The following is a 22,881-nucleotide window of genomic DNA, read 5'->3' on the forward strand; positions in this document are numbered from 1 at the left end:
GCATGTTTCTTTGTTATTAGTCTGGGGTCCTGGAATCCTGGAATTCTGGAATCCTGGGATGGATGGATGTTGGTGTCCCGGCTGGTAGCCCACGTGCTGCGCCAGAAAAAGGTAGCCTTCTCGCCAGGGCCCAGCGGCGCGACAAACGCGCAAATCCCCATTTTCATTGTTAAGCTGGGGCACAAGTAGAGCTTGATTGATTAGTTTTGGCCGTTTGGGAGGTGCAGGCAGTTGGCGGCCGGCACGCGGCAAAAGAGCGCGTGGAACATGTTGTCGTATGTGAAAAGTAAAAAAAGGTGGTCGACAGCGTTACACCAGAGTGAGTGCCGGGGCGGTGCAGCGATACCTTACAGGCTACATACCTCCCATGCACCCCTGCCTAAATGCCGGCTTCTCTGACTTCCGCCCTGCACTGCCTGCAAGGCTGCAACCGCCAACCACTAAAAATGGACCGTGGTTTAAAAAAGGGCCAGCCCGCCGCCGCCGACGCCGCCCGACCCCAACCCACTGGGCACAGAAGTCGCAGACGGGACGGCCGGGATCCGGTTACTCTGTGAGGGGTAATTAAATCTCCCTGCACCAGCGCGCCAGCACGGCGTTAAGCTTGACGGCGGTGGGGATCTCCTCGAGGGCGACGTCGACCTTCCACATCTTGGCGTCGATGCCGCCGTGGCTGGCCAGCCTGCCGCCCGGCGCCGCCGGCACCAGTAGCCCCAGCGCCACGAGCCGCTCCCACGCCATGCCCGCCGTCCCGCGCCCCCACACCCGCGCCCCGCCGCCCACCGCCAGCGCCAGCATCCCCGAGCTGGCCGACTGCACCCGCTGCCGCCCCACCAGCCCCGCGTACTCGTCGTACGCCATGGCGAAGTTGACCGTGTCCGTGTGCGCTACGATGTCGAGCCGCGCCGCCGCGATCAGCATCGCCAGGTCCAGGTCCGACAGCGCCTCCACCAGGTGCAGCTTCGAGTCCGCTGGTCCTAGAGTAGCCACTCCTCCGTCGGCCCCTGCCCCTCCGCTCCCCGGGTGCGGTATCCGTAGACGCGGCGTTGCCGCCGACAGCGCCGACAGCGGCAAGATGCAGTCGACCATGAACGCCGCCGCAGACTTGGTGCCGTAGAAGTGCGACTCGAGGAGGTCCGTGAAGCCGCGAGTCTTGTAGAGAGCCTGTGAAAATTGCCTCTGTCAGTTTCCGCCGAGTGAGCGAGACATGGGTTAGTGCATACCTCGATCTCCTCGTTCCACCACTTCCAGAAGGCGGCGTGGCCCCCGACCGCCACGTCGATGCCCTCGGCCGCCATGCCGTCGGCGTCGACCGTCAGGCCCTGCCGGCACACGTCCCAGTACGCCGGCAGGCTCTTGGGCAGCGAGAGGTAGGCGTACCGGTGGCTGAACCGGCTCTTGACCCGCTTCTCCAGACTCTCGACCACGTCGACTCTCGTCGTCAGGCCCACCACGGCGATGGGCGCCTTCTTGGCCTGCGCAATGTCGAGCAGGTTGTAGAGCAGCGTCTGCCGCGCGTGCGTCGCGAACAGGTCGAACTCGTCAATCACAAACACGACCGACTTGGACGTCACGCTCTCCGCCTGCGCCTCGGCGATCTCGGTCGGATGCGAGAGCAGCGCCAGCAGAGACGCCAGCGTGTCCGCGTAGTTGTTGGTCTGCTTCCTGGTTAACCAACGGGTGTGTTAATAATAGACGAGACGGAAAAAGGCTAACCTTGCTGATGAGCTCGTCCTCAACCTCCATCTCCTTGCCAAGCTGGCGCCAAATCTCCCGTAGCGCCAGCTTGTCGTCGGTGTGGATGAAGCCGTTCAGGCGCACCACGTGGAATTCGTCGTGGTGCAGTTTGGATGCTTCCGACACCACCGACTCGATGAGCTGGCGGTGGGCGCATTCCGTAGTTAGCAAGGGGCTCAAGAAGCCTTTAACAGCAACACATATATAAATAAATAAAAAGCGCCTCCTTACCGTAGTCTTGCCGCACCCGCGAGCGCCAATGACGAGCATGGAATTGCCCTCGCCGGCTACAATGGTCTGCTCGACAAGCTGGAACATCTTGTCGTATGCCTCGTCGTTGCCGCGGAGCCTGATGCGGCGCCTGCCCGTGCAGCGGTCGAGCAGGACGCGTTGCGCCGCCCTCAGGTGCTGGCCAAAGTTTGGTATGTCGGGCGAGCCCTGGTCGTCCCGGGCTGCTGTTATCGCAGCAGACTGGGGCGACGTGCCCCGGGCCTCGGCCCCTGCATCCTCTTGGGAGCAGTTGCGGCAGATCCAGTCGCCATCGGGGATGACCGCCAGCCCATAGCACTCTTGGTGCACCGCCATGTCGCAGTCGTCGCAGAACACAATCTCGTTCCCGGACTCCGAGTCGGGCTTGGAGCAGACGGCGCACACTTCGTTGTCTTCCTCGTCATCACCATCGTCCTCATCGTCCTCGGCTTCAGAGTCGTCCTCCGCCTTTGCGTCGACGCGCTTCTTCCTCGGCGACCCAGTCTTGGAGGCTCTGGCTAGTGCTGCCGCCGCCTTCGCCTTCGCCTCCGCTTTTGGCTTCAAGTCGGGAAAAGTCACGTCGCCGGCCTGATTTTTCTTGCTGCTGCTGCCGCCGCGCGTGGCGCTAAACGTGACGTTTTTGCTGCGCCCGGGAGTGTCCCGCTTGGAGGGACTCAATATCCCCTTTGGCTGCCAGGTAGCAGCAGCCTTGGGCGCTAATATGCTTGGGGTGGTGCTTTTGTTGGAGTCTTGGGCCGCGGGCTCCTGGATCTTCCTTGGACGGCCGCGTTTCCTTTTCACGGGCTCTTCGGGCTTAGTTTCAATGACGGAAGCAGTAGCGGAAGTTGGTTCTGACTCTAGTTCTGGCTCTGCTGGCTCTGGCTTGTCGGGCTGCTTCTGCCTCTGCTTCTGCACCTTCAGCTGGCTTCGGGCAGCACGGCTAATTTGCCGGGCCAGATGCGGAACAAGGACCTCGTCGTCCGAGTCTGGGATGTCGTAGATACTGTTCTTGTCACTGGCGAGCGGGGCCCGGGGGGGTTTGAGGTCCTGGTGGCTCCTCTTGGCCCATGGCAGGGCCTTTGGTGAGTCTTGCTGAGGGCTGGGTGCGGATGGTGTGGTGCTCTTGACAGCCGGAACCGAGGGGGTTCTGCCTCCAGACATGATGCGGCGGCCCAGGCTCAGCGCTCCGCTGACAGCCGACGACATGAGGCGGGCTGCGGCCTTTGGGCCTGGCGATGCCGGCGACGACTTGCCCGGCGTCGTGCCCTTGAGCCGTCGCTTTTTGGCATGGTGTTTTTGTTCCGGCTCATTCTCATTCTTATGCTCGCTCGGCGACCGCTGCCTTTTTTTATTATTGCCCACGGGCGTGTTGTTTCGGCTCGGCATTCTCTCGCTGACAAAAAAACAGAAAAACGAGTGAGATGAATGAGGTGAAATCAATCAAATGCAAGGTTTCCACGAGTAAGCCGCGCGTGTTCCAGGCTCCTTCGTTCCAGGCTCCGTTCCAGGTTCCTTCGTTCCAGGTTTGGTATTGTCAGAAAGGTCAAGTGCGAATTTCCATGGGATGTGCCTGTGCTGATGCGACAGCCCAAAGTCCAACTGTGCAGTCACGTCGCTCGCGACTCCCCCGACTTCCAGTCGCCAAGCGCGTCGCTAGCACCATCATTTATGCAGGGCTGTTGGTGTCAGGGGTGCAGTGCTACAAGACGGGGCCGCAAAGCGCCCTGAGGGGTACCAAAAAGTGCCTATCGAAACCAGCCAATCTGCTTGCTGCGTTGCTGTGCTAAGCAACTCGTCGCTGGACGAAAAGCCCCTGACGTCAACAACACAATCTTCTTTCTTTGACCTAGGTGACAAATTTCTTTGATATTGTGGCCATGTCCCAAAAAAACAAAAGTTGATCTGCTATTGTTTTGAGGTTTACAATTCAAGTTAAGGTTGTTGTAATTTCTATAGTATAGTCCACCAAGCAGCCTTCACCCGCCAAAAGCATGTCTTTCTTTCGTCCTCCCTCCTTTCTACCCGCCTACAAATGACTCCGAAGTTGCTTGCCCGCCTTGACCCACACGCCTTCTCCCTCGCCCAGCACCTTTCCTATTTCCTCTCGGTTAGCACCTGCTTTCCCTCTTCTCGGCCCCGCCTTTCAGGGGCTGGACCCCAGATGAAAAGAAACGAAGAAAACGGAAATGGGAGAGAAAAGGGGGCAAAAGCTACGGAGTATATCTCACCGTCCTTGTCCTTAATCGACCCCCGCACCGTGATCTTGCGGCCGCCCCGCTTGACCACGCGGCCGCGGACTAGCACGACCTGCGGCGTCATGACGGCCTTGCGGAAGGTAGTGTTGAACAGGACGGGCGGCGGTCCGGCACGGCTGTCTCAAGGATCATGGGGTCGCTCAGCAGCTCTGCGCACCACGGCATGGCCTTGAAGTGCGCTAGCGGGTCCTTGATAAACTGGCTATGGCCTGCGGGATTGGGAGCCGAGGGATTCGAGTGTGCCTCCTCGACGGCCGGCCTGGCGTTGGCTGATGCCATGCTGACAGCGAGCGGTTCGAAAAACAACGGTTCTTGTCAAAATATACTGGTGACACCGAACACGACGCGAAGGGAGCAAGATGGGCTGAAGAGCCAGAATAGAAATCTCGATGAATATCAACTGCCTCGATAAGGATCGACAAAACAGGTAATAGCTACCTCCGCTACAGAAGAGGAGGGGAGGAAATCTACCGACCTTTTTCTAGTAGGAGTACAGACACTAGAAGCTGCGTCCACGAAGCCGTCTGGTTCCCACCTCCAGCTGCTCGAGGGACGGCGTTGGCGGCCGTGCCGTTCCATTCCGGCGCTAGGCTGGGACGGTGCGTAGAGTCCAAAAGAAACCCGCGCCGCCTGTGATCGGGGGGATTACGATTTAGAAAGCCGGCTGCATTCCTCAAGTCGCCGTCGCTTAGAATGTAGCAGGCACTGACTCGAATCGCCGTCAAGGGACGAGGCGCGGCCAAAGACTGATTCATCAATTCAGAGCCTTGATAGCTCTCGTGGCAACACAAGACGAATGCACTGAATATGTCCTTTAAGTCTAGTCACACGCACTCTCTCTAGCAACTAGCCCCAAACGATAAACAAAACAGAATGTCCTGTCCCTAGGCCAGAGTGTGTATGGTATGTACCAAACAAACAAAAAAGAAAAATGCCAGCCAACGCCAGTCTTGCGATTGTGAGCCCTCCCTCCACCCTGAAGAGAACAGTAAAAGAAACCTAAATGCCCAACACCGTCTTTAACCTCTCGTACGTGTAAAAGCTCGCAGCCGCGAGAGGGAAAACCTTGACATAGCCAATGGTCAAGCCGACAAAGAAGCCACGGACGCCGCGCTCCCTCATGATCAGCTTGGCCGTCTCGCCGATGCGCAGCCGGTGGCCGTCGCCCACGGCGCCGCCGACCTGCATGCGCCGCCTGATGACCTCGAGCGGGTACGAGGCCGTCTGCGAGACAATGCCCGCGACGCCGCCCGCAAACAGCTCTGCCCAGTACCGGAGCGGCGCGGGCTTCCCAGGCGGCGCATTGTCCGGCCGGGGCAGCGTCGTCCACTGCGCCACCCCGGGGGTGCGGAGGAGGTCGCCGACCGTGTCGTGCGTGAGGAACGACACGCCGGCGTAGGGGAGCATGCCGAGAAGAGTGGGCGTGAAGCCGCGGTAGAAGTTAACCAGCCCGGACCGGGGGGTCAGCGAGTTCACGGCAGTCGCTGCGGCCGCGCCGGGCGCGCCGGGCAGCTCTGGAACGAGCGGCTTGTGGTACATTCGCTCGCTGTAGATGCGCTTGCAGATGGACCGCAGCGACGAGCGGCCGTCCTTTTTCGTCTCAAAGGCGAGCCGGACTCTGACGACCTCGAGCGGGTACGTGAAGAAGACGGACGTCACACCGGCCAGCGAGCCGCTGATGAGGCGGCGGAACGGCGTCTCCTTGTCCCTGCTGGGGATGATGACGGCTCGGATCTGCTCGTAGGCGAGGAACTTTATGGCGGCGTAGGGAAATATCCTCAGGAGGGTCGCCGAGTGGCCCCTAAACAGCCCCAACGGCCCGTCCTGACGGTATATGTCGCGCATGGCCTGCGAAAAGCCCAGCCAAGAGCCCGTGTACTTTAGGAAGTGCGGGTTGTGAGATTGGAAGAGAATCTTGACTCGATCGAGAGGCGCGACGACCGTCTTGCCCTATAGAGAGATAACTGCGGTGTCAGCGACGGCGGCGACTCCGGCACGCGCCAAGCCATGCCGGCGGGATTGGACCGCTACGTACCGCACAGCCGGCCAGGCCTCCAGCGACGCCCGACTTCCAGACATAGTCAAAGCTCCGCTTATTCTGGTTTGTCTTCTCGCGGGTTACGGCAGCCTCGTCGTCGGTGGGGCAGATGGCCGGATCCCTCCGACTGCGGCTGCCGGGGGGGCCCTGGGGGTTCGGCGCATCATCTACCGCTCGTGATTGGTGTGGCTGGAGAGGCATAGAGGCATAGCTCATGGGCGCTGAGGGCATTCCCACTCGCGCTTCGTTGCCGGTCGCGAGGGGGTTATTCGGGTCGGGTCGGGTCGGGCAGCTACTCCTGCTACTGGCGAAGCATCGCCGAGGCGCGGGGCTGTAGAGACAGATTGGTTGTTTGTCTGCTATTGGTTTCTAGTGAGACAGTAAATTCCGGGTGCAATGCAGGACGAAAATTAGGTAATTCGAGGGAACACGGGAATGCAGGAAGCACTCAAACAGGCCAAATTCCGCAGATGCGACACCAAAACGTCATTTCTTCAACTCCAATGCGGAGGAAAGTTTTTTGGCTGCTCCTGCTTCTTAACGCAGGACACCCGTCTTCTCGAGCCGAGGATTGCCGACAGGGGTTCCCTCTGGGGCCGAAACGCCGCTCATAGTGCGTCAGTTGGCCTGATTGGAAGCCAATCCTAGGGATAGGGTTAGGGATAGAAATGTTCTTATCGAGGGTTGGCGCAATTATTCCCTAACCGCTATACCGCATCCGGCCGACCCCGCCCAGCCAAAGCCGCGCCGATTAATCGCGCGTGGCCGTCGATAAGCTGGCCCCGATAAGCTTCCGAGATTTATCGACCCCCGCCCCCTTCTTTCAACACGCACGCAATAAATACACACAACACACACACACACACCGCGCAGTATCGTATCGAACACGCCGCCGCAGCGCGCCGCACCCTACTTACCCTACTATGGCCGACGGCCTGTACGCGGCCGCCGAAGAGCGTGCCCAGGAGGCCCGGAGGGCCGGCTTGCAGGCCAAAAAGGATGAGCAGCCCCAGAATACGGCGAGGAGCTACGCAGCCAAACAGCGCGAGTGGAGGGCGGGTGCAGTACGCCGCGCCCGGGGCCGGACGGCGCCCTCTTTACCTGGCCGGACGGCGAGCTTGTCACGCCTGACAAGCTAGCCGCCTGGCTCAAGGAAGACATCCTTCAACGGCGCGTCAAGGCGCCCAAGAAGCGCCGCGGCCGCGCAGAGCCACTGGCACTGGCCGCCGAGGAGCAAGTTGCTCTCCAAGAGGCCGAGGCTCTCGCCGCAACGCTTACGGTACCAGTTACCGAGGCCGTACAGATCCTCTCTGACGACCGTGAGAGCTACGTACCGCCACCGGGTACTAACGCCAGCGGCGACGGGGAGGAGGGAGACCTCTTTACTAAGGGCACGGTAGACGCGTACATCGCAGCCGTAATCGAGCTCTGGCGGGTACAGGTAGCCCACGGCGGCAAGAATACGGAGAACCCACGTGGCGCCGCCGTACGTGGCTTTCTCGAGCAGCGTAGCCGCCAGCGGAACCGCCTTAGCCGGGCCAACTATAAGGACCGCGGCACTGAGGGCATCCAGGCAGGATACTTGACCGCCGAGTGGGCTGCAATCCACGAGCACCTACTCTACGGAGCCGCTAGTACGCCACAGAACCTCCGGACGCGGGTTGACCTTCTTTTTGGCCACTATTACCTCCTACGTGGAGAGAATCGCCGGAAGGTGGAGCTTGCCGACCTCTCCCTCCTCGACTACCCTCCTTCGGAGGGTCCAACACAATGCGGCTGCCTTGTCTCGCTTCTCCAAGACGGTAAAATGAACAAGACAGCTAAAAAGGAGTTTATGGGGTCTCTCCGTCATAAAGATCCCCTTCTCTGCACACAGAGCGCCTTGGCGCAGCTCTTCTTTTGGCGGTGGCACATTACTGGGGAGCCGCCCCCTTCCTTTCGTTGCCGCTAGGATTGGTATACAATTAAGCTCCTGGTCGGCTAGGACCGCTAGGAAGAGATCTCTTATAGCACGCAATTGCAAGATACCTGGCGTGTCTTTGACGCAGTTGGCCTTACTACGGCAAAAAAGACGCATTTACCGCGGCGAGTTGGAGCACAGGATACGAAAACCCACGGCACCTCACTTGCACAAATATCACAGGCCGGCCGTTGGAACTAGAGTGTGCTATGCCAGGCATACCTTACCCACCTACCACGCTAGTTTATGCGTATCGTTGCCGGATTCTCCGGCACTCCAGGGGACTATTTCCTGCCGCGTGCAGTACACGAGCCTCCGGCCGCCTTGCAGAGGCAGCTCTGGCCGTGGATCGAAGAGTGGGAGCCTCGTTTTGAGGCACGCGCACGCCGCCGCGGGTGGGCGCAAGGTGGCCTTGACGAGGACGACCTTGCTGGAGATGGCTTCCTTAAGCTTATGCGGCGCCTCCGTATAGTGCTCTTACAGGACCTGGCCGTCCTCCAGCTACGGTTTCCAACCCTGCCTTTCTTTACTTACGTTCCCTTTCACGGCCACGAGTGGGAGGATTTTGCGCGTACGGTTCAGGCCAGCGTAACCGATATCGCGGAGCCGCCTAGCCTCCTTTTACAACGTGCTATACCAGAGCTATGCGGCCTCGTAGAGAGCACTCGCGACGCTATCTTGTCTAAGAACAAGCAATTCGCCAGCCAGTTAGCTAGCCAGTTAACTAACCTAGCTACCCAATTAGCTAGCCAGGAAAGCAGGCTCCTTGATACCTTATTTTCTGGCAAGATCCCCGTTACAATTTCCGGCTACCTAGGAGCCAACCCGAGCCTGGTAATAGGAGCACCAACACCAGCACCAACACCAGCACCAGCACCAGCACCAGCACCAGTACTAGTTAACCAGCCTACAGTACCTCCTATTGCTACCAGCTTAGCCAAGGTATACACAGTTAAGGACGTCTGGCGTGAGTGGAAAGAGGGCTTTGGCGGCCAGCTAGCAGTACAGGAGCTAGAAGATAGATGGGGGAGCAGTTGGCGGCCTGGGAATAACCTCAGGGTTCAATTTTGCCGCCGTAAGGTAATCTGGGATGCGATATCTTCACGTATATCCAAGGGTCGAAGTGAGGCCGAGGCTCTAGCCGAGGTAGAGGGAATACGTGCCGGTGGAAGCCTCAACCGGCTTGTAGATACCCTCAAGCAGCGCAGGCAACGCCGCAACGCCTGAAATCGATAGACAGGGGCCTGAAGTAGCTAAGGAGGCTGGAAATTGCGATTTCAGGGGGTTTGCAAGGTTTGCAAGCCACAATTGTTGATAAATCCGCTTATCTCACTGAATGCGGAAACCGGCCACATTTCTAGCTCCGCTCGTCCGGGACCTCTACCCGTCCCTTGCACCACGATTCATAACGGGCAGCAGAAATGGGCGAGCATCTCGTCATTTCACACACGCAAGCCCTTACGCGCCCGCCGCACTCATGCATTCTATTCCAAAATGACAGCAGGACCGCCGTGTTGCTGGACTTGCCGAGGTCAATTGAAGAGGCCCAGGTCCTGTCGAGCCGACTGGCACCAACAGCAACGTCAGCAGCGAGACGAAGCGCAGCCGAAGAGGATGTGGGGACGGTAGACGGGACGCACCGGAAGAAACTCCGGGCTCTTGTCTCGGCAGCGCCGCTGGCAGTTCCCTTCCCGACCCCAGAGTCCAAGGTCAAGGACGGCGACGGTGACGAATATGCTGCCGGCGGGCCAGCGACGGCAGACCCTGCGGTCAAACTGGCCGAGCTCATGACGCTTGCCACGGTCGAGGCCGCGCTCGAGGACATCAAGCGGTCGTCCTATGACGGGCTGTGGTGCCTACCGCGCTACTATCACCCTCCCACTTCTTGCTCGTCGTCCACTGCAAAGCAGCAGGACCAGCAGCAGCAGGATCCACTACCGTCCGGAGAACCGGGAACGGAAACCACGACCGCAGCAGCGCCCACTGCATCGTCACGACCCGACACTGAAGAACCTACGCACGGGGCCAGTCCCTGTGCTTCTGCTGCTAACAATACATCGCCCCAAGATAACGATGGCCCTACCATACCACTACTACTGCCCTTCATCATACCCGAAGCAGCGCGGTATCTGCTCGGCAGCATCTCGCAGCAGCGCGAGGCGTTCCTGGCCGCGGTGCCGCCCGCATCGCTAGACTTGATCGTGCTGGACCCGCCGTGGCCAAACCGCTCAGCCCAGCGGAAGCGCAAGCGCGGCGGCGGCGGCGGCGGTGACAACGCCGCAGCGTACCAGACGGCCGGCGACGCGGCGGCGGTGTGCGAGCTGCTGTCTCTGGTGCCCGTGGCGTCGCGGCTCGCGGCTGACGGCCTGGTGGCCGTGTGGGTGACGAACTCGCCGTCGCGGTCGGCGGACCTGCTGGTCGGCCCGCGCGGCATCTTCAGCCAGTGCTGGGACGTCGAGCTGGTGGGCGAGTGGATATGGCTCAAGGTGACGAGCCGCGGCGAGCCCGTCGTGCCGCTCGCGTCCGCCTGGCGCAAGCCCTGGGAGCGCCTGCTCATTGCGCGAAAGCGCCGCACCACCGCCCCCGCCGCCGGCGCAGAGGCCAGGCGGCTGCGGCTGATACCCACAAAGGTGATTGTCACGGTGCCCGACGTGCACTCCAGGAAACCTAACCTGCGACACCTGTTTGAAGAGGAGCCTGGCTTGTTGCCTCCCGACGGAGAGTACCGTGCCATGGAGGTCTTTGCGCGCAACTTGACGGCGGGATGGTGGGCGTGGGGCGACCAGGTGCTTCTCTTCCAACATCGGGACCATTGGGGGCCGGACGACGCGCCGTCTGTAGTAGAGCCCGAGGTTCAGGAGCCGTGAGAAAGTCAATGATAAATATCTACACATGTATATACAAGGCTCGCTCCGTTTCGTGGCGACAGCCCCCGCCCCCGCCCAAGCTCTTTGCCTCCTTCCTCACGGTGTTGTATTGTATTGTACAAAATGGACACGCGCCCCTTCTGAAGCGCATATATATCGTACAGCCGCATAGGGAGGTCTCTTCCTCCTTATACAGCGATGTGACCCATTTTCTCTATATCTTCTCGGGACGGCGTCTAGGTTACCGTTCCCGATAGGCTGCAACTTCCCTCTTCGCCTCGGTGCTCAAGGCAGCTTGACATTCTCCTCGACCTCGACCCACTTCTCGCCCTTCTCCGCATTGCTCGTCCACGACGGCTGGGACTTGCCGGCACCACCACGGCTGCTGTTGCCGCTGACAGAGCCATCATCGCCGATGTCGCGGCCGCTGCCGCCCGCGAGGATCTCTCTGACCTGTTTCCTCAGCGCCTTGCGGTCTCGCGACGTCGGCTCCAGCTCTCGCAGCGGGATGTCGCCCTTGGCGCGGATGGTCCTCCGGCTGAGGTCGGACTCGCGGCCCTTCTCGATGCGGCTGAAGATCTCAAAGTCGAAAGCCTCGCGCTGGCCCTCGGCGGGCGGGTCGGGCCACACGAACGGGTTCACGAGCTCGGCGATCATCATCTTCTGCGACCGCGGCCGGTACCAGCGGCCGTCGCCGCCGTTACGGCGGTCGGGCGCCGGCTGGTTGACGAAGGACCGCACCGCTTGCACCTTGACGCCGTACACGTGGAACAGGTAGTCGCGCATGTCGAGCTTGTTGAACTTGAGCGGCACCACGAACGTGGCCATGTTGGGCGGCTGCCTGGGCTTGGGCCGGATGAAGGTGATGATGTGGTTCGGTCTGCGGGACGCAATTCGCAAGGCTTGTCAGATTATTTGGTCATACAATAAATATGCAGCACACACGCGGTTCTCTCTTTCTCCTCTGCATCTTCTTCTTTCGTCTTCGTTTTGTAACCAAAAATGCGCTGCGAGGCTGCGAGGCGCGAGGAGCTAGAGGCTCTAGATAGACATAGACACAAAGTGGACGCGGCTCCTTACAGGTAAATCTTCTGCTGGCCCCTCGCGAAATTGCGCGCCAGGTGGGCCGACGCCTCAGTGACGGTTGCTGCCATTGTCGCCGAGTCTGGCTGTGTCTTGAGGGCGGCGAGGCAATTCTCGAATTCGAATTGAACAGCTGGTGTGACAACCGAGCGGGCAGTTGCTCCAGCTTCTGATGCAAAGATTCCCACTCTAAGATTTTCCGCGTCTAGAGTCGTCGCTGCCGGCCCGATGCCAGGTGGTCTTGGCACCATGGCCAGCGAGATACACTGTGCGAATTGCGGTGGACGGCTTCAAGAATTGGTTGCAGTGGCCCCACTAAATAGCGGCTCTGGTCTAGTGCCCTAGCCCTTGCCATCGCGAGCCATGATGAAGGCGACCCGGAGAACTCCACAAAACAATGAGTGTTGACCAGATTCAAAGATCGAGTAGGCACCTACCTTACTTATCAGCGCTTTGCCTAGCTACGTACATTGCATCTCAACCATTCTCGTGTTCTCGTATTCCCGTGTTTTTCCCTTTTTTTGTACGAAGCGCTCTGGCTAAAGCTCCTAGATTGCAACATGAAATTGCGCTCGCCTTTCTATACCTTTTCTAAACATCAAGACCGTCAACGACAATGCCCTTGGTCCAGGTAATCTGCATGATTCTGGCAACCTCGTTGGCAGTGTCCTCTGCAACCATAACGCTGACCAGATACAGAGCAGCATCCAGGCCAGCGGCCACTCCCCCGGCCGTGATCACACGAAGACCACCGAGCCGCATCGCGGCGCGGCGGGCAATTGATTCACGACGCGTGTTAGATCCCTTCCACGACATGGAGCCCTTTCTGCATCGGCAGTCAGCAAAGGTCCGGCCATACACTGCTAGCACACGGCAAAGCAGAGGAAAGGGGGCTACGGATATCTGAAGGGCTTCGTTTGGACGCCATCACAACAACACCAAGATAGCACTATACTCACCGGGCATTTGAAGGACGGCGGCCGGCATCAGACTTGCGTCGGATGTACGGGTTCTCGTCCTCATCACCAATGTCGAATCGCAGGTTGTTGACTACGTAGCGGGCGTCGTCGACCACGTCGGTGCGCTCAGAGAGGTCTCGGGTAGCCGCCTGGCTGCACACATTCTCGAACTTGGTAAGGTAGTCGGGATGGGTCGTGGCAGACAAGCCGGCGAGGATGCCCTTTTCCGCCAGGAAGAGGGAGCCAGTGCAGACAGACAAGATTGTGCGCTCACGGCTGGGGTCCTGTTTCTGGATCTCGGAGAAGGCGGCGATGAGGTCGAGGGGCTCGGCCTTGTCCTTGAGGACCTTGTCCGAGCTGCCGCCGACGATGACGAGGACGTCAAAGTCAGAGAGGCGCTCATGTGCCTCTTTCCAGGAGACCTGGGAGCCAATGATGACGCCCTGCTCCGAGAGGACCTTGGGCTCGCCGCCCGCGATGGTGACTTCAAAAGCCTTAGTGGCTGCCAGCCGCGAACTAGTTAGCTAGATGCACTGCCCAGAGGTGACAGAAATAGAGGCCACCCCGACAGCGCGGCTCCTGGGCCTGCTGTGCCGTGGGGCATCTCCCCGCACACATGTCGTAGCCCACGGAGAGATCAGACGAGCGGGTAACTTACAAGCATCATTGAAGTCGTGCTGCGCAGTGGTCAAGACCTCGAGGGGACCGGCAAAGTCCAAGAGATTGAAGCCGGATTGCAGTGCGAACAGAACATCAATTGGCTCGTCCGACACTGCGGACGTCTTGCTGGCCATCTTGGGCAACAATTAGTCGATAGGAGGGAGGGGTAGGATCGTACGATGTTTTGCTTCTCAAAAAATCCGTGATGTTGCCGTGGTTTGCCCTGAATTGAGAGGTAAAACACAGAGGGAGAGAGATGAAGTACGAAGAAGCTTCGCAGTAGCTGTAGTTAGATAACTGTTGATGACACGAAGCTCGACAACCTATTTGCGCAGTTGTGTGTGCTTGGGGAAAGGAAGGCCAGGTCAGTCACGAGAGAACCTCGAAAGGAACAGCCCCGCTGAGGAGGCACGGGACGAGGGTGTGCATACCTAAAGCCCCACACCTCAGCGCCCTGCCCTGCTTGTTCGCCGGGTATCCGCTGCTTGGGTAGTCTCCAGGACCCACAGGTCCCCCAGTACGCCACTAGTGGCTCCCCACTTGACCCACTCTGTGCGTTGAAAACGCGGGGTTGCGTGCACAGACCAGCGCCAAGGACCTACGTATTCCGTCCGCACTCCAGTCACCTGCCGCTGCCGGGAGGGACGCACTTAACCCCAAGCACCACAAGCAAGCTTGTCGGGGTCGCATGCAAAGCCGCGAGAAAATCGCCGATTGCCAATCGGGCCAGCCGCGTCAACCCGCACCGCACACTGCTCCGGTCCGGAAATCGCACTACTGCTAACAAACAAACAAACAAAAAGACGGACAACTCGGTGACGCTGCCCACGGCTTTTGCTCCGATGTGCCGCCCGCCGAGGTTGAGCCCGCCAGGATGACTTCGTCCGGGTACGTTTTTTTTTTCCTTTCCTTTTTCTTGGACTTTTTTTGTTGTCTGCCTCCCCTTCGGCCACCGAAGCCGCGTCGTGCTAACCGCCCTTGTCATTGTGGCATAGGTCTCTCAAGGATCTCGCCAAAGCCGTCAATGTCTTCCTACAGGCCCCCAGCCTGCCGATACCCGCCGAGCTCGATGCTGTGGTACACAGCTACCTGGTCAAGAAGGAAGGCGCCGACAACAACGATGGTGAGCGCCTGAACGATGAGCTGCTCTCCATCTACGAGAAGACCGTAGCCGACCATCCCAACAAGTACGCCCCCTTCCTCGCCGTCTTACGGGTGCTTCGCCCGGCCTTTGCAACCCCCGCCAGGACCTTTGAGTGGTGGGACAGGCTTCTCGACCCTGTCCTCCAGTGGGTGAGCCAGGAAAAGGGCTTGGCGCGCGAGGTCCTGAACCACACGCTCGAAGTCTTGTCCATCGACGAAAGCTACGATGCCGAGACGTGGAACGTGGCCGGTTCCGTCTCGTTTACCGATCGGCTGCTGAAGAGATGGGTTGAAGCTTGCGAGAGCGAACCGCAGGCGAGGTCGCCGTCTGACCTCAAGGAAAAGATGACCAGGGAGGCCTTGATGGTCTTTGGCAAGAAAGATCCCAAGGTTAGTTAGTCAAGCGTTTTCGTCAGCTTCCGCAGCTAACCGCCCTTGGCAAGGGATTCATGCTCTCTCTGAACAACCTAGTTGTCAAGAGAGATTCGCGCAACCTCGCCTTCAGCCTTCTTTGTAATTTCGTCTCGAGTCAGCCCCCTCATCTTCATCTCATCTTGCAAACCCCGCTCTTTGTCAACATACTGCAGTCACTGCAGAAGGACGACTCGACCGTGACCGTCAACCTGGCCTTGGTCGCTCTAATCATGCTGTTACCATTTATGCCCAGCTCCCTAGTACCGCTTCTGCCAACTCTGTTCAACATCTACGCCAGGCTGTTGTTCTGGGACAGAGACACGTACTTTGCCCAGGAGCACACCGAGATTGGCGCCGAGCACGGAGATTCCTGGGAGAAGCGTCTCCTAGATCCCGACCATGACGGGAGATCGATTTTCTACCTCTCGGGGTACTTCACCATTCTTTACGGCTTGTATCCAATCAACTTTGTCGACTACATCCGGAAGCCCCAGCGGTACTTGCGCCACGCTAACAACGCTGAGGATATCGACGTCCAGGCCACAGAAATCCGAGACCGGTCCGAGCGTTTCAGGAAACACCATCTTCTGCACCCCAACTTCTACAACCTCACCATTGAATCCGAAAAGTCGGACCTGAGTCGCTGGATTAAAAGTGAAGCTGACGAGGTCCTCGCGGATTGCATGGCGCTGGCCCTACCACCTAGGCCCGGATCTGCCGACATTGGCAGCAGTGCGCCACTCCCAGCAGTTGCTCTATTCAACCTAGACGTGGGTGACCGAGAAGGTGTGGACTCGGCTCTCTTGGGCAGCTCAGACGATGGGGCTGGTCCGTCGTACCAGGTCCACCCCACAGATATCTACACCGGCAGCCACACCGGCAGTCGGGCCACAAGCAAAATGGAACGGAGGGGCTCCGAGTCGAGCTACCTTCCTTCGGGCTGCGAATCGCTAGATATGAAGACGCGAGACGTTGGGGGCGACAGCCCTACCCTGCCGCCGCATCTCATCCACGCGTCCTCTCACACACAGCTTCAGGACATGATACGGTCTAACAAGGTTATCAAGTCGAGTCTTAGCCAATCTCTGGCCAACGAGAGCGTCATGTCACTAGCCCTCAGCCCCCAGGAGTCAGTGGCCGAGAAGAGCCCATCGCAGCCTCCGTTGCCCTCACAGCCTGCGCAGGCGCGTAGTGGCCTGAGCGCCGAGTCGAGTGACCAGCCGTCTCTCTTTTACCACCAGCGTCTTTTACTACTAAATGATTTGCAGTACGAGAGATACATAAAGCAGCAGCACATGATCCACATGGGGGAGTTGCGCCGAAAGCAGGTGCGAGAAGCAGCCACCGAGGCCGAGACGCAGAATCTCGTCATGGCAAACCGAAGTCTGAGACAGCGGCTGGACGAGGCCAAGAGAGGAGAGGCGCAGGTTAAGAAGGAGTTTGACCACCGTCGTAACATGACGCAGAAGCGGGAGAGTGACTTAATGGCCAAGCTGCGGACCCTTCGCGAAGAGCAGAAGAAGTGGGGAAGCGAGATGGCAGAGCTCAAGAAAGAGCTGGATGTGGCCCATGCAGAGTGTGAGAGTCTACGCCGGATTGTCAACGAGGCCGAGGAGAAGAGGCTCGCGTCAGAACAAAGCCTCACGGCGTTTGAAATAAGCGCCGACGAAATCGAGGGTCTGAGGGCCGAGATCTCGCGCCTATCCGCCTCGGAACGTGCGTTCCAGGGAAAGGAACTAAAGGTTCGAACCGCACTGCAGGAGGCCGATGACGCGAAGGGCAGGGCGGAGCAATTGGCAATAGAGCTTGCGGCCCTCGAGGATCAGCTGCAGCAATCGAGGGCCCGGTACGAGTCCCAGATTGCCGATCTAAACACAAAGCTCGCCAAGACGCTCGACGACACGCAGCGCACACGGGCCAGCGAAGCATCGGCACTCTTTGAAAGCGCTCTCGCTGCAAGCCGGGCAAAGCAGAGCGAACTTCAGAAGCAGTACAGTATGCTCATGCGCAAGTACACAGTCCTGCAGTCGTCGCTGCTGGACATGCAATGTGACGCCATGGAGAAGAAGGCAGCCGGCAACGATACCGACGGAGATGCCGACCTGGCGGTCATGGCGGCGAGCCCCCCAATTTCAATCCGAAACCGACCCCAGAGAGGCTTCTCGGACCCCGAAGCCTTCGACGGCATCTCGCACAACGCAACCCCGCCGCTGGATCCCGTGTCTAGCTCGGTCGGAGCCGGGCGGCCATCGACTCCGCTGGGGGCCCACGATGCATCGGGCAAGACGAGTCCACATGCCGAGAGGTATTTTGGAAGAGGTGAGTCTCCGTACCTTGCGGCCTTGTCGTCGCCGTCGTCATCGTGGCCATTTGCTTACCGTGGTGGTGCAGGCGGCGTCCAAAACGCCATCAAAAAGGAGCGCAAAGACAAAAAGGACGACAAGGCAGACAAAAAAGACAAGAAGACGGCGTCTGGTCTTCGGGGAATCCGGAGTTTTGTATGATGTGGCATTTTTTAATCCATCTAGATAGGCAAGCGCAAGCAGTGCCACGCGTGTGTTATTTCTGAGCCCTTTTCCTTTTTTTCTCTCCGCTGTTGGTTTTTCGACTTGTCTTGACTTGACACACGCCGCCGTTATATGTCATCTCAGGAGGCGGCATCGCAAACAAGTCCCGGCACCGCCGTACTATATATCAGAACTAGTGGTATAGCAAGGTTGTAGTCGCGCCGCTCTCGGCGGTTTATTAATGAGCGATCCAAGATGCTTAGGCAGGCAGGCGGTACCTAGCTGGTGCCATAATACGCCTTGTAAGCTGTCTTTGCGGCAGATTTATCCGTTTACGTTATATAATAGTAAGGAAAAAAAGGGAAAAAAGAAAGGAAAAAAACGTTGCAGTTGTTTAGTCAACGGCTATGACGAGGCTCTTTGGTAGCCCAGGTTGGCAGTTTGCTCGGTTGGTGGATACCAAGGAGGGGGGTTCTTGCCGGTAGTGCAAGGTACGGATTACAGCCGGGTAAGGTACGTGGGCCGGGCGGGGGGGCGGGGGGGCTTACTCGTCGGGGTCCTTGTTTACTTGGCAATGTCGTGCCCCCAACCCCAACCTCCCAGACCCAACGGCCCTCTGCCCCGCAGCCCGCACCGCACACGCGCGCCCCCCATCGCGATGGAAGCACAGCCCGCGCCGCGCTACTCGCTCGCCCACTCCTACGAGGGATCTTCAACATCGAAAGCTGAAACCAACGTTTACTGTGCCCCGATTTGTTTTCTTTCTTTCTTTCTTTTTCTGCACATTTTCACATTTGTACAGCGCTGGGGTGTTTTGGCCTAGACCTAATGACGATGATTCCCCCTCTCTGCACACGACTGTACCTAGCAAACTGCCCGATGTGCTGAGGTGGTAACCGTTTTTTTGCGCCGTCTTCCAATCAGGAGCCTGCAGGCCTGCTTCGCTTCCGTCCCACGAGCGCGCATGCGAACCACCCTCGTCGTCGCCGCCGCCAACACAGCTTACTCTTTCTCTCTCACGCACACACACATCGTCCGTTATTACCTGCTGCCTGGTAGGCTGAATATATTGGTTTTCATCTGCCATTATTTTCCGCCCCTCTCGTCAAGGACGCATCACATCATCAGACAATTCGCGAATCGCATTGAGCGAGGAGAAAGAAGCGACGAGGCTTTTCATCCCGTTTTTGACAACCTACCTTTCCCCACGCAGGAATATCGAATTGCGCCAGCGGCATCGCCCGACCGACCAATCGACCGACCAGCCGACCAACCGACCGGCCGACTAACCCGGGAACCTACCATTGCGCCATCAATCTGATATACCGCCCTACCACTAGGCACGACGACTCTTCTCCTACTACCAGAGGTCGCAAGTATTGCGTAGATAGGAGAGAAAAATAATTCGAGAGCCCGTTTGTCATTGGTTCAATTTCGCATTGCGTCTATTAAGAAAGGAGACGTAAGCCTTGCACAATGGCGCCAGTAGCAGCGATAACAGAACGACGCGCCGCCGCCGCCCTGTTCATCTTACCGCGCGGTGGACTTGTCGCCGAGAAGGTACAACAGCGCTCTCCAGCACCCGCACCAGCACCAGCACCAGCACCTGAGCCGGCCACATCCCCAAAGCAACAGCAACAACAGGCACGAGACGACGAGTCGGCGGCGGCATCGCGGACTCTCGAGCTCGTCGCGCGGCAGCAGCCCACAGTAGCGACGATCCCGTCCTTCTACGGGTCGCTGTACGACGGGCCAGACCCGGGCACAGTGGCGGGCATCACGCTGGGGTCGGTGGGCGGCTTCATCCTGCTGCTGTGGCTCATTTACACGTGCATCAACGTAGGCAACACGTCGGCCGAGACGACGGCCGAGTCGTCGGTGGGCACGGCGTCGGTGGTGACGCGCAAGCGCCACCGCCACTCGCACCGGTCGTCGCGCGGCCCCGTGGCCGAGACGGTCGAGATCCGCCGCACGGCCAGCCGCGGCGGCGGGCCCGTCATTGTCGAGGAGGTGGTTACTGGTGGGGGTGGCGGCGAGCGCATTGTGGTCGAGGAGCGCCGCCGCTCCGTCAGCCGCCCCAGGATCATCCACTCGGACGACGACGACGACGAGGTCGTCGTCATCGAGGAGCACAGCCCGCCGCCGCGCCGCCGTAGCCGCATCCGCAGCGTCGAGCGCAGGTCCACGTACCGCGAGGTCGACCCGGACCGCTTCGCCGGCGGCGACTCGCCCGTCATTGAGGTGCGGAGGTCGACCAGTCGGAGGAGGTAGGGAGGCAGTTTTATGTATGTTTAAGCGAGGGATGGATGGAAAGAGAGCTAAAAGGCTAGCGTGTCTTGTGTCTTGTCCATCTGGGCCGCGTTGACTAGTAGAACGATTATGTTTTCTTGGCATTTGTTGGGGGGTGGGAGGACGGGCAGGCGGGCGTTTGTGGAGAGGCATAGTCGTATGTTTTTGTGTTATTTGGGCACCATGGAGGGAGGATTGCGCGTGCTGGTTTGGTCTCGATTGTAGCGTCTTGTTCTCTCTCCTTTTGTCTAGCGTGGCGCGCATGCCGAGCCGCGACTGTCTTGTTGGGAATGTCCGAGAGAAATGGGAAGGCATGCTGGTAGGTACTGTATTGTATCTACATGGATGGCGGAACAGTCAGGGCAGGTAGGTACAGTACAGTGCGGTACATTTACATTTTACATTTTACATTTACGAATTACTTCAGTATTGAATAGAACAACAAACATGCCGGGCGTGCATCACGCACACACGCGCATGCAATAAACATACGAGACAGATGCGCGTCTAGACTAGGAGGACTCGTCTCTTTTCTCTGTGCCCCTTTTCCGGATTGATTCAAGCATGCTATCATGGTCATGTCATACCCCTCCCTCGTCCGGTTTGAATGCAAACAATGGGGAGAAATTCTAAAAGCAGGCGTGGCCAGGCCGAAAATGGCGAGTCCAAAAGGAGGAAACAATGAAGTAAGTCTTGGGCGGGGGGCGTTTTGTCGTCTGCATTGAGCTCTGGATCCGGTTAATTGAGGCGGTCGTTCTTCTTTTGCTGTGGGTGGTTCCTAACGAATGAAGGAACGAACGAACGAACAGACGGGCTATTTCGTTTCGTTTCCTGCCGTCCCCGTCCTCCCCTGCCGTTTCGAACGAACGAACGCCAGCCCGCGCGCTCCCGCCGGCTTGGCTATGCCCGTGCACTGCACTGCCTGCCTTGCAGAGTGCAGACGACACTGCAGAAAGAAAATCCGGGGCTTCCCCCCCCATTCCCCCTGTGCCTGTGAGCGAGCGGGCCCGCACGCAGACCCAATCCAATGACATCACCAGTACAGTACAGTAATAAACCACCACCAACAAAAAGGAAAAAGGAAAAGGGGCCGTCACGCGGTTGTTCGGACCTGCCCCGACTTTTTTTTTAATATTCAATCCAGACAGACAGACTTATTTTTCCTGCTACTAAGTAGCAGCCAGAGAGGATACCTTACCCGAAGACCGAGGACTCCCTCTATTGACTCTTTTTCTCCACAAACACCTACTTGCGGAACAAACTCACAAAAAACCAAAATGGAACATCCAGGTAATCCCCATCACTAATCAATTGTCAACTACTTAAAGGCATCTCCGAAAACCCCCAGCTGTCTAATACGAAAATCTCGTATCACACTTCTAGTCAAGGACGTCCGCCGGGTCATCCACGCCCTGACGCAGGGGACCCCCGACGAGCAGCAGGAGGCCCTCTACCGGTACTACGCGCCGTCGGCGTCGTTTGTGCACCCTTTCTGCCGCGTTCCGTCTTTTCAGGGCGTCCGCGTTCCTGGCTACGGCCAGTTGGACTCGCGGACCTTGATCCTCTCCGTCTTGAAGTGGCAGGTCAACCCAACCCAACCCAACCCTAACCCCTTCCTTCCTTCTCCTGAAAGCGTCGGGGAGGCATTTCTGGGGTGACAGATTCATGTTCGTGTGCTAATGGTATTGCATCGGGCTGCAGGTGTAAGTCTTGTACCCTGACAAATTTCTTTTCTTGAGGAAAGGAAGGAATTTTTTTGGGGTAACGTAAACAATGACAATGACGCACTAACACGGCCAATCTCGAACAAATACACACAGACAAGATCCTCAGCCCCAAGATCGACATTAAGGTCGAGTCGTCCGTCTTCGACCAGCGCGCCAACCTCTTGTACGTAACGTCGGCGCAGACCTTCTCGCTCTGGTTCGTGCCGTCCCACAAGGCGCCGGTGCGCCTCGTCACGGTCCTGTCGCTCGTCCCGTCAGACGCAAACGGCCACCACAGCAGCAACAGCACCACCGGCGGCGATCGTCAGGTCAACGGAGTGCACGACGAGTCGGACGGCGACGAGCCCGAGGAGCCCAGCTACGCCGACGTGCTGTCGGCGGCCCCGGGCGCCACTACCGGAAACCTCGACGGGCACTCGGCCGCGAACGCCGTCGCCGAGCGGACCCAGCCGCCGCTGCCGCCCAAGAAGGCCAACAACAGCAGCCAGCAGCAGGTTTCGTCGCCAACATCGTCGCCCTCATCCCGCCCGCGGTACCTGATCCAGAAGCACGAGGACTTCTACCAGGTCAACGAGTTCCTCAAGTTCCTGTTTATGGCCCCCGGCGCGGCCGTCTGGGCCGCCTGGCAGCTGTTCAGTACGCTCCTGTGCGTGGTCGGCGCGCTGCTGCTCGCGCCGTTGATGCACGTGGTCGCTCCGGCTGTTGGTGGTGTTGCTACTGGCGGGCAGCAGAAGACGGCCTAAGTCGGGCGTGGCCCTCGTGTGTGTGATCGGTTTTCTTCTTTGTGGTTTTGACTGTGGGAATGGATATGGATATATGGGTGGGTGGTTATGGCGCAATTTTTTTTCTTTCCTCTCTTTTCCGTCTCTGACTCGGTAGAATAAAAGAATATAGAAACCTGGGGTTTCCCTCTTCTCTTTTTCAACTTGTCGATTCTTCTGATTGCTCGTGCATTCATGTGACGGCCGCTGAGAATGAAAAAAGGGGGCGGTG

At 58.6% G+C, this 22,881-nt stretch overlaps 9 protein-coding genes across 9 annotated transcripts; 4 read left to right on the top strand and 5 right to left on the bottom strand.

The window, feature by feature from the left end:
- Window positions 1-231: 231 nt before the first annotated feature.
- B0T26DRAFT_770557 (origin recognition complex subunit 4 C-terminus-domain-containing protein) lies at window positions 232-3,654 on the bottom strand. Its single transcript, XM_060446539.1, has 4 exons — window positions 1,969-3,654; window positions 1,717-1,878; window positions 1,224-1,658; window positions 232-1,164 (listed from the first exon to the last, which is right to left on the bottom strand). Exons 1-4 carry the CDS (start codon window positions 3,370-3,372, stop codon window positions 565-567), a joined length of 2,601 nt encoding a protein of 866 aa, XP_060298169.1. The 5' UTR covers window positions 3,373-3,654; the 3' UTR covers window positions 232-564.
- A 358-nt stretch (window positions 3,655-4,012) lies between these two features.
- Window positions 4,013-4,520, bottom strand: B0T26DRAFT_673968 (uncharacterized protein; the record flags this gene model as incomplete). The annotated part of the gene is made up of 3 exons (XM_060439656.1): window positions 4,013-4,080; window positions 4,215-4,357; window positions 4,399-4,520. The coding sequence occupies 3 exons, from the start codon at window positions 4,518-4,520 to the stop codon at window positions 4,013-4,015; spliced, it is 333 nt and encodes a 110-aa protein (XP_060298170.1).
- A 720-nt stretch (window positions 4,521-5,240) lies between these two features.
- On the bottom strand, window positions 5,241-6,510 carry B0T26DRAFT_673969 (mitochondrial carrier domain-containing protein; the record flags this gene model as incomplete). The annotated part of the gene is made up of 2 exons (XM_060439657.1): window positions 5,241-6,191; window positions 6,277-6,510. The coding sequence occupies 2 exons, from the start codon at window positions 6,508-6,510 to the stop codon at window positions 5,241-5,243; spliced, it is 1,185 nt and encodes a 394-aa protein (XP_060298171.1).
- Window positions 6,511-9,714: 3,204 nt separating this feature from the next.
- On the top strand, window positions 9,715-11,055 carry B0T26DRAFT_622396 (MT-A70-domain-containing protein; the record flags this gene model as incomplete). Its single annotated transcript, XM_060436097.1, has 2 exons — window positions 9,715-10,273; window positions 10,358-11,055. Coding segments are annotated over 2 exons (1,257 nt in total), but the record flags the coding sequence as incomplete, so codon positions are not given.
- A 336-nt stretch (window positions 11,056-11,391) lies between these two features.
- Window positions 11,392-12,260, bottom strand: B0T26DRAFT_739532 (uncharacterized protein; the record flags this gene model as incomplete). The annotated part of the gene is made up of 3 exons (XM_060443722.1): window positions 11,392-11,463; window positions 11,506-11,986; window positions 12,187-12,260. The coding sequence occupies 3 exons, from the start codon at window positions 12,258-12,260 to the stop codon at window positions 11,392-11,394; spliced, it is 627 nt and encodes a 208-aa protein (XP_060298173.1).
- Window positions 12,261-12,780: 520 nt separating this feature from the next.
- B0T26DRAFT_642428 (putative amidotransferase-domain-containing protein) lies at window positions 12,781-13,942 on the bottom strand (the record flags this gene model as incomplete). Its single annotated transcript, XM_060437440.1, has 3 exons — window positions 12,781-13,015; window positions 13,149-13,650; window positions 13,807-13,942. The coding sequence occupies 3 exons, from the start codon at window positions 13,940-13,942 to the stop codon at window positions 12,781-12,783; spliced, it is 873 nt and encodes a 290-aa protein (XP_060298174.1).
- A 740-nt stretch (window positions 13,943-14,682) lies between these two features.
- On the top strand, window positions 14,683-17,869 carry B0T26DRAFT_673974 (Hamartin protein-domain-containing protein; the record flags this gene model as incomplete). The annotated part of the gene is made up of 4 exons (XM_060439658.1): window positions 14,683-14,696; window positions 14,804-15,341; window positions 15,377-17,684; window positions 17,757-17,869. 4 exons carry the CDS (start codon window positions 14,683-14,685, stop codon window positions 17,867-17,869), a joined length of 2,973 nt encoding a protein of 990 aa, XP_060298175.1.
- Window positions 17,870-19,348: 1,479 nt separating this feature from the next.
- B0T26DRAFT_739523 (uncharacterized protein) lies at window positions 19,349-20,143 on the top strand (the record flags this gene model as incomplete). Its single annotated transcript, XM_060443721.1, has 2 exons — window positions 19,349-19,357; window positions 19,430-20,143. The coding sequence occupies 2 exons, from the start codon at window positions 19,349-19,351 to the stop codon at window positions 20,141-20,143; spliced, it is 723 nt and encodes a 240-aa protein (XP_060298176.1).
- A 1,400-nt stretch (window positions 20,144-21,543) lies between these two features.
- Window positions 21,544-22,580, top strand: B0T26DRAFT_627241 (uncharacterized protein; the record flags this gene model as incomplete). Its single annotated transcript, XM_060436201.1, has 2 exons — window positions 21,544-21,744; window positions 21,987-22,580. Coding segments are annotated over 2 exons (795 nt in total), but the record flags the coding sequence as incomplete, so codon positions are not given.
- Window positions 22,581-22,881: the final 301 nt, after the last annotated feature.

Source organism: Lasiosphaeria miniovina, assembly GCF_030549165.1.
Source record: "Lasiosphaeria miniovina strain SMH2392-1A chromosome Unknown B0T26scaffold_3, whole genome shotgun sequence".
Classification (NCBI taxonomy): Eukaryota; Fungi; Ascomycota; class Sordariomycetes; order Sordariales; family Lasiosphaeriaceae; genus Lasiosphaeria; species Lasiosphaeria miniovina.